At 34.9% G+C, this 10,377-nt stretch overlaps 1 protein-coding gene across 1 annotated transcript; it reads left to right on the top strand.

Moving 5' to 3' along the window:
• Positions 1-4,053: 4,053 nt before the first annotated feature.
• Positions 4,054-7,888, top strand: LOC145219380 (uncharacterized). Its single transcript, XM_080086750.1, has 15 exons — positions 4,054-4,153; positions 4,340-4,447; positions 4,512-4,660; positions 4,724-4,748; positions 5,122-5,285; positions 5,564-5,699; positions 5,758-5,849; positions 5,900-6,062; positions 6,313-6,464; positions 6,523-6,611; positions 6,689-6,794; positions 6,860-7,012; positions 7,192-7,319; positions 7,409-7,494; positions 7,707-7,888. Exons 1-15 carry the CDS (start codon positions 4,054-4,056, stop codon positions 7,886-7,888), a joined length of 1,833 nt encoding a protein of 610 aa, XP_079942876.1.
• The last annotated feature ends 2,489 nt before the right edge of the window (positions 7,889-10,377 follow it).

The raw sequence follows: 10,377 nt of genomic DNA on the forward strand, positions 1-10,377 counted from the left end.
AACCACAGTTTGTGCAGTCTAGAGGGCAGTTGTGAATTACTGACTCATTGTACCTGATGATGGTACCAACGAAGACATTACCCTAGGTTTGCCTAAAGTGAGCTTAGGCCGTGACTAGTCCTCAAATTTTGGACGTCACACTACCGTTAACCGAATTAAAAAAGAATTTAAAATCAACAGGCCAGCGTTTGTAACGAGTAAGGCACTGTTGATATACAACTTTAAATGAGTATGTTAAGATAAGTATTTTGGTGAAAGCATTGTGTTTCACAATAAATTTCGATTCAACTTGTAAGTAATACTTTTTCAAAAGATTGTTATTTTTGAGATTTTTTAAGTAAACATTCTGATCTTTATCAAACGGACATTCAAGATTTCGATTATCGTCTCAGTTGATTGTAAGGTAGTGATAACAATTAGTTGTTAAATTTTGTTGGGGGTTGCGGCAATTTCGCATGAAAACCTCATTTCTAACCTTGCATTGTTTCGAACCCTGCGTTGCTGCAGTGCGCTTTGCTTTGTGCTACAAATGTGTGACGTGATATTAACACAGAAAGGCGAGATCGGCACTGAATGTTGACATCAGATGCTTGCTCCAGAGTTTAACAGTTAACATACTGCTTGTTGCTCCAATCCTTATTAATTAGTGCTTGGTAAGCAAAATTATTGTTTAAAGTAAAGAAAAACACTCAAAGCTGAATACGTTTTTGATTGGCCATTAGAGTAGCCCCAATACGCACTTTCAATCACATTGTATGTAATCCTGTAGCCACAAGGCAAACAGATAGACAGACTCTGTAGTTTCTCTGATTTTGTTTTTCCAGGCCGGTGATCAAGAAATGGATTAAAATAAGTCAAAAAATTTATTGGAAGTATAACAAACGCTCGTGCCCGAAAAAAAGTAGTTTTCGTTTTTTTTGATTGGATTAAAATATTTGGTAGATGCAAACTGGGGTGTGTGTTTCCGCCAGTTCATCAACATGTAACTGCTTTAACTTTATTATTCAACTGAGCCGCACAACAAGCAATGGATCAAACAGCTTTAAATTGAACCACCGCCTAGTACTATCCTACGTGTTGAACTGTGAGACGCTAGGTTCAAACATTGAGTCTACGCCATAGGACCATAACTGACACCGTTAAGCTTAAGGTATCAGACAAAACAAGTGACGTTTTGTTCTTTCAACAAATTGGTTTCACAACTTGGCGTTTACAAATCTTCTTTCAAGACAATTGTTAGTTGAATTGACATTCGAGAATTCAGGTTTTTAGTTTTTTCAACATGCGTTTTATCTGCTCATGCAAGTACACGTTTGTGATTGTACCATATAAAGATGTAAATGCCCTAATTGTTTTCCGTAGTGATATTTTGTACATTTTCTTCTTGTACTTTTATTGTAAGAAATGGCAAAAATTGCGACATTTAATTTTATCATTCTATTAAACCCCACATACTGTTTAGTCCAGGTGTGAGCAAACAACAACCCGCGGCTCGCATCCGGCCCGGCAACGGAGTTCATGTTTTTTTGCACATCGTCACTTGACACAATATTTTTGTTTGGAAAAAGTAAATACAAAAGCCCACTTTGCACTGTTGACGCCAAAACTTAAAAATGGACATTTCACAGAGCTTTGGAATCTGTAACAAAGACTTGCAAAAAGCGTGAAGATGGATATTACTGTAAAAGCTGCCCATTGTTTGAAGTTGGTGCAAGGAATTTAATAACCAAAAATCCTGGTGTAACCTATGCTTGCCTGTTCATTTTGAAACATTTGCAATTTGTAGCGTTTCAACCAATGTTTGTTCGATCAATGAAGTGACAACGAACGTGGTTGTATTTAGCTGGAAACACATTATGTTAATATTTTGGGTTAAATATATTATGCGGCCCACAAAACTTTGCGGCCCCGGCACTGAAAAGTTTGCCCATCCCTGTTCTAGAATTACTATCATTACATGTTATTACAGTTTTGAAATGACTAATCAGTAGGAGGTTGCTGGTTTCCTTGCCACAGTGTATAGTTGCGTGGTTGTCAGTTATGAGAAACCACCCACTACCCTTCGATCACGTGTTTTTGACGTAACTCCTGTTAGCCATGCTTGCAGACATCAGAAATAATAGTAAACACTACTAGTGGTCCAAACATGGGTCGCGCAGGATCAAAAAATGGGTCGCGCTATGGTGATTCAATTCTGCCCAAATTCAATTCTATTGCTGCATTAAGTGAACACAAACGAATTAACTTAACGCAGTAATAAAGTCACCTCACTCGACCACGCTGTACATGAAAATATACCAATCATTACCACATATACGGACAATAGACTTCCAAGTTTACTGTTACTCATATGGCGATTGTAACGTCATAGCACGGGAAATAATAGGACAAGTTAATCATGCGAAACTGAACGTGGAGATGGAATAGTTAGCGTTGATGAGTAAGTATTCGTACGAGGTAAAATTTTTAGATTGGGGATTCACTTCTATCAGTGATCACGGTGCTGCAAAGCCACAATGTGTGCTGCGTTATGCAGTATAATTGTCAAACGAATCAAACTCGTGTGAAAAGCTCGTTCAGCCTGCAGCCATTTTTACATGGCCAGGCTCCTATGCGGCGACGATGTAGCCTCGAAATTGCAGTCGGTCTCGTTATCGAACAGCACAGGTAAAAGTCGAATCACAGACCTTTCACTGAATAGTAACTAAGTGAAATATTTTGTTGTATTAGCAAACGCAAATATAAAGTCAAGCGACAACGTGGTATTGTAACCCAGGGCAAAGGAAGTCGCTCCGAAACAAAACAAATAACTATCGTACACGGAATGCGGTTACAAGAAACGGTTTTATGATTACGTAAGCGCGCTAGGGCGTGTAGTTTTAGAAAACGCAACATCTTAGGCCGCTAGACTTTAAAGGAAATACAAAATTGTTTTAAGCTTCTGGTGTGTAGCTAAAATGAAATCGCACAAAAATATAAAATACACATTGCCACAATAGGAATAAACTTGTCTGCAGGATGTCAAGGGTATTTCATGGAATTCACATGGTGCTTTGGAAACTATCAAAAAATACTGAGTTAACAGTAATTGTCATTTCACAAAAGGAAGTCAAGTTTGCTTATAAATTCGGTATATTTTAATGAGCATTGTTTGGCAAAAACAATGGTATACGAATAGCATTGTGGACCCGGAGTAACACATCCAGCTTGTATCGTTGATATCCAGTAGATTGTAGAGTATCCAATAGAGTAGAGTAATTTGTTGTTGGCTTGCTTGTAAAAAAGCAACGCCCATTGCATCCAACTCTAGCAACTAAATGTGTTTGTGAATACGCGGTTAAATTAATATTCGTATGAACAAACGCATAGCTATTATTACAGTATCGCACAAACAAAAGAACTGAGAGTACCACTCTGAAACAACAACATGTACCGTTGGTTTGACTCATATGCGGGGGCTGCTTCTTAGCTTTTCACAACAGACTTAACATCCTAAATACAATGGTTCACTGTTTGCCTTTCCTTTTACTAAGGATTGGAATGCTTAGTAAATAGGAAAATGTGCTTTGTTCCTTTGTGGTCATTGTGAAGTTTGCTTTGTTCCGACATTTCTTTAGTGTGGTTTATTATAACAAAAAAAGAGGAAACTCATATAACATAATTAAATGTTTCTCATGTCTGGCTAAAGTTTAGCTTTGTACATATTTTAGTTTAATCAGTAATAAGGCAGCATATAGAACTTTGTGTCGTCGCGTGACCAAACCTAATGATATGGGAAAATGTTTTAATGCGACTCCTGCGAACACATTGGTGTTGCTGAATTTAGAAAACGGTTTTCAAGCATTGAGTTAACTTTTTCTAGCATTCGACTTGTCAATTTAAACAAGCAACAAATGTTCGAAACAGAAATTTTTACATGTGACATGACAAGTAGGATCAAAAATTTTACTCAACCAAATATATTTTGTTACAATTTTATCAAAACAATATCGGTTGCACTGCTTCTGTTGTGGACAAAACATACATACGAATGTTTTTTAAAAGAATGTAATCATGAATTATGTTGGTGTTAATATTGGTGCGAATGCCTATGAAACAATTGAGATGAACGAAGGACAACATAATCATGCTCCAGCTAATATAGTGGCACCTGGTAAATGTTACATTAAGTTTACGGTTTGTTTTGGATTGCAAAAAAATTAGTTGTATTGTATGTTTTTAACCCTACAATACATAGTTAAAACGTAAATTGACAGTAAGTCCATTCAAAAAAATTGAAATCTGTGCATTATGCCCTTATTTTGATTTTCACTACTTAATCTTGATTGTATTAATGAAGTAGGATTCTGGGAAACATCCTCAAATGTGTATGGAAAACCTATATCAAAGTTTCATGGAGAAATTAGCGATACATTGAGTCCCAAAGGTGCATCTTTGCAAGAATATGGTAAGGTGTTTTAGGAAAAGTTCATTAAAATCGTAATATTGTCAAACATTTTTTTTTAACTCAGGAAATAAAAAAATTCAATCGAAAAAAACTGAAACAAAGTGTGTGCAAAAACGACGCTTCTCGAAACTGAACATAATCTCGGTGTGTGTTATTGTAATCCTGGCTGCTTTGGCGATAGTTTTCGGAATACTTTACTTCAGGAAAGACCAGGTATGCAATGTTTGTTTTGTAAAACAAATGCCATGTTTTCATGCAACAAGATTTTTGCTTTAGAAGAAAACGGAAGAATTTGATAAAAGTAAGTCAAATGTTTGAGAAGATTTTTTTCTGAATATTTTTATAACTCACTGGGGTTTAATAAATTAGTTCAAAGGCAGTAACGTTGCTAAAATTGAGAAACGCTTTCTGAAAATCAAGTACATTTTATGTCAAGTAATAGCTGTCAAAGGGATCAACAATACACTCGAAAACTCTCGGTGCACAGGATAATAATCATTTATACCTCATTTCTCTTACATTTACAAATATCATGTGCATAGCACCACAGACAACTGGACAAACAACTTGAAACACAGCTGAATATGTGACCACAACATTCACACTTGGCAAGAGTACATAGTTGTTATTTCATTATTCGATTTAATTTTAGTGTTGCTATATTATTTCTTTAGCACCCCTGGCAACTGGACAAATAAACTTCAACACAACTGAATCAGTGGCAACAGAATCACCACTTGGTACTTTTCCTAACCCTGCCCGTTCATGTGTTGAATTGAGAGACGCAGGATTCAAAGATGGAATCTACGTCATACAACCGTCACTTAAATCCTTTGAGGTAAGTTACAAATCATTTTACAAATCATTACTTGTTTTGGGATTGTTCATGAAACATGTTAATCAAACCATAAACAAATCAAACCCCAAACTCATGAAATATTCGTAACGAAATATTTTTTAATGCTACTTGCTAGAAGGTTTCTCTTGGAGGAATAAAATTATCATTATGAAAGAATTGTGAAGGAAGATAGTTTATCTCTAAATGTTTTTTAAACAGTACAAGATATGAAAAAATATAGAACATTAGAGAAAAAAAAAGTTTTTCCCTGCATTTAGGCTTACTGTGACATGATAGCTGCTGGTGGTGGATGGATTCTTGCGGCTACTATCAATAATAATAATTCAAATTTGACTGCAGCTTATGGTGGATCGTGGTTTCTTATGACGTCAAACAATCACCAAAATTACTTGAGTAAATTTGGCAAGGTTGCAATAATCGCCACAGCTAATTTTTAACTTGTTAATTCCAGATTATCAAAATTGGATGAACACAAATTCATTCGGAACGTTTGCCAATTGTACAAGATTAGATTTCAAAAGTGAAGCTTATTACGAATATCAGGTAAATATTATGCAGTGAAAAAAGATTTTTTTGCGACCACAATTTTTCAGGGAAAAGACATTATGTTACGTCATGTTCCAAACCAAACTCCACTGGGTGTCAGCAAAGAGCAATGTTTTCTGCAATATCAAACAGAGAACGGTTTTATGAAAGATTATGGAGGAAATTTGCACAATTTGTTTAATAATCATTATCCTTTACAACCAACAACTGGTAATATACTTAAAATTGTCATACTTCATTCTTGACAGTGGTTATAATATTAGTACAAAATTAAGTACAAAATAGTCATAGCAAAGTTTTGTGGGCAGGTGTGTTAACACCTGTCGTTGGAAAGAAGATTTATTTGATTGCACTTCGTGAACACTTTATCTATTTAATACTTGAACGTTTTATCCATTTAAACACTTTATTTACTTCAACATTTTACCTATTTCATTCTATTTTGATTCTTTTTTTTTAGTTTTTTACCCCAAACTAGATTTGATGTTGGATCGATTTGTTGCACAATCTTCAGAAATCACAAACCACATTTCTGATTTCTATTTTTACGATTATAGTATTTATTCAAGCGGGCTGTTCGATAGAAATGTTTATTCGTCTCACGGAATGCAGGTAAATTATCTGCATGACCGCATTTTTGTGGAATTACTAATAAAAGGTGTCTACACAGGTGTACTCTAGCACAACACAGTCTTGCTATCCAAGCTCGTATAAAGTAAATTGTCTATCAGGGAGTATGCGATATGGGTTGAGTTATAAGTAAGTCAAATATTGCTTTTGATTTTACGTTTTTGCTGGTTTCACGTCAACACTTACTTTTCTTCTAAACCAAAAAGATGCGACCTTGGCAATATGATTCGATCAAACCGAAAAACGCACCCCTTCTTTGCCTTATTTGCTGTGGGAAATTTTGATGCCTGCTTTACCAACTTGAAATTTAGGGTACGACAAAACGGCGAAAAGAATATGTCTGAACTAATTCAATTTCCTACATCTGCTATACATAGGTAACATCGTTTCGATCAAATACGGATTCAATAGTTTTGTACAAAGGAAACCAGACTCTCAACAATTTCTTTTTACATTATGAAGCACAATGTAGATATGGATCGTCATTAGCCAGCTTGTGTGATGTTTGGTTTTATGTCATAAATATTAGGGTAAACTGTATTCAACGCCTTGTTTCTGGCTTGTGTTGTTTTCGCAAATGTGCTAACCAAACCATTGTCAAACAAATTTGATAAAATATGAATCTTTTTTTAATTTCATCCAAATCCGCTCGGGTAGTATGAAATTACTTTCAAATTTTAATTACATTTTTTTGCTCTTTGTCACGTAGAAATGGAAATCATCTGCAGCGCCTACTACAGAACCGAAAAAGTCAACATTTTCTTCATTCTATGATTTTGGATGGAGAATTCGTAAAGCAGTATCCAACACACTATTTGGTTACACAATGGTTTCAAGGTGTAAACCTTTTTATCTGAATGTTGTGTGTACAACTGACACAGACATCGTAATATTTTTTTATACATATGATTTATTGACACGTTTAGGAAAAATGGAGTTTTGATACCTAAAACAGAGATCAACGCTTTTATATACAAAACACTGCAAATTATTTCAGAGACAGACAACTTTTGTGAGTATAAAACGTTTGTAATCACTCTATCATCTAGCTATATTTTTGTTATGTTAAGGAACATTTTTACTAACGTTTAATGCCTATTGTTTAAATTCAAAATTAATTGCCATGCAAAGATAAGTTTACGAAGTTTTGTTATTTATTTAGAAGTGAGTTGCTAGAGTTTTAATAAAGCTTCTTACAACGTTTTCAGAAGTTAGTTGTTGCAGGTCCTTATTGCTCTCATGGCGAAGATGGAATTTCAGTACCAGTTCAATTTTCCACCGGAAACGATTCAGTTGTTAACTCGATGCTGCCACCAAGTGTAAAACCTCTACCGACCGGTTTTGTTCAGTTTCGTGCTTATGGAAGAACTGGTAGCGTGTATGCAATGTGCCCTGCTGTGAAGTAAGTCGATTTTTGGAAAACTGTTCAAAACATACATTTACGTAATCGATTTAAAGATTTAAAGTTTCATAATGGTGCCTAAATTAACAAATTAAATTATTTATCTATTTTCTGAATTATTTAGAGTGAACGGTTGGAGAAGCGAATTTGTGTGTATTGGAGGAATGAAGAATCCAGATACTTCCTATTTGGATGACTGCAATGATTTTACAAGTAAATTACCGTTTAGTGCTCTTTTCCATTAAACATTGTTTAACTTGTAATCTTTTCAATTAAACCTAGATTGGAACGGAATGCCGAACACTGTGGTCCAAGAAGTTACTGCAGTTGATTATTCTCATTCTCAGAGAGATTTGGATTCAACAATTATGATATTTTATCGATAAATACAATATATTGACAAACTGTAAACTGTTTAAATCGCTGTTTTTGGTTGGTATACTGTACATATAAGATGAAATTTTGTTTCTCATGTGTTTCCAATCCTTAAAATTAAAATGTTTCAATCCGTATTTACGTACCTTTACTTGAATCTGTGTTACGGTAATCAAATTATTTCACGAACTTTATCTCTCGTGATAATGTTGTTACCATGAGAATTTATCGTTAAGTTTGTCACAGTTTATCACGTCCCGTTACAGTTTATAGTAAATACTTACATCTGCAGTGTATTTTTTGCATCCTCAAATTTAATTGTATAATACTACCTTTTGTTAAAAAGTGAGTGAAAGATTGTAGGCCTGTTGTTTGCATCAATTATTGTTTATTATTTAAATTGCCTAAACCAAATTATATGAAGTGGTTTGTTTAATTTTTTTGTCAATTCAAACCAGCATCATGTGTGGGCAGATCATGAACATTTCGAACAGTCAGGCGTGGGTAAATAAAACGCCCTACTTCGCATTTGCCTGCGTTTTGGATCCTTTTCCTCTTATTGCCTCATACAAAAGATTTAAATGTCGATTGCATAAAAATCAAATGCTGAAAACTTAGAAGAATTTATCGACAAATGGTCACATGTTTGATCAATACAAAACAACAGCTTCAGTATACCAAGAGTATTTAGTTGGTTGTTAAACGCACGTTTAAATATGATACCATAATTAACATTGAAAATAGTAGTTATGGGGACACAAATGTGGCGTCATATTTTTTCCATTAATTCCTGTGCGTTAACAAGATTTGTGCTGAACAGTTTTTAATTTTGTATTGCCATGCAGGTTAAAGAGTGTATTTATGCTTGTTATATGTTCAACCGTATTATGGCCGTGTTATTTGTTTCCTACCAAAGTGATTCATTGTTTGCTTGCTCGTATAAGACGCCACCCACTATTTCCCACTCGCCCAGATAAACACGTATGAGACGCAACGCGGTTAAATTAAGACTCTAGTCAGCACACGCATAGTTATAACTGAACGCGTGTAAATTAAACTTTGGTGTACATGTTAAACCGGCTAAAAGTTATTATCTACTCTGTTATAAAACGATAATTTAGAATACATATGTTGCAATTAGCTGTCTGTTACGTTTTGTTGTTGATATTGCAAGCAAATAGTCAGGCGTTTAAATAAAACTCCAGTGGGCAAATTATGCACATACTTATGTTTTTCAATTTCTGTAATAAACGCAGACTGGGACGAATTGCCGAAAACCTTGTTGAACTAATATATTGTTCTTCCGTTGAATCCGATTGGAATTCATGTACAGTTTGCAATAATGCAACGGACAGATGAGCGACCGAAATGTGTAACAATAACCTAACTTTTATTTCCCGTACAGGTAATTATAATCGTTTAAGGAATTGCCAACTTATTTCAATTTACTAAGTTTGTGGAAATGTTAATTAAGCTTATTTTTTTACAAAAATCAAACATTGATGTTTTACTGAACAAAACATACATATCGGCCGTGATACACCATATACATTCACATCGTATACATTCCCGGACGCTTACGCAAAGCCCATATTACGAACGTTGGTGTCTTAAAAAATAAAATCGAACGTTTGTAAACAATTTCCGGTCCTCTCACGCTTTTAGGACTTAACAAATATATAATGTTGCATTCTAAAGTCGAAAGCCAAAATAGATTGCGACGTCGACGGCTTATGGTTTGAAAAAGTAACTTTGTCACGTGTGTTCAAAAAACATTTGGTTGTTTGCCACTTTGCGAAATATATTGCTTCAGGTTAAAGTCACACCAATAACGCGCATAAATGAAAACACATATAAGTTTTTATTAAGACACTGGAGAAAGCATGTTGATTTTACCAGCGCCAGTGGTTTGTGTCCGATTAGTGGTTGTATAATCGACGCTTGTAATCTGACACGCAGGAAAAGGAAATTGTTGCACAGCTGACTATCGCATTGCGAAGCCAGTTGAAGTCAGTTAGCTCAATACTGCAGACAAGAATTAGACTATAGTTAATAGCATAAGCGTTTGTTTTGTTTAGGTGCTTATGTTTGGTTCTGTAAACGTTGTAATGTGCCAAC

The sequence above is a fragment of the Phallusia mammillata genome, chromosome 3 (genome assembly GCF_965637545.1).
Source record: "Phallusia mammillata chromosome 3, kaPhaMamm4.hap1.1, whole genome shotgun sequence".
Taxonomy (NCBI): domain Eukaryota; kingdom Metazoa; phylum Chordata; class Ascidiacea; order Phlebobranchia; family Ascidiidae; genus Phallusia; species Phallusia mammillata.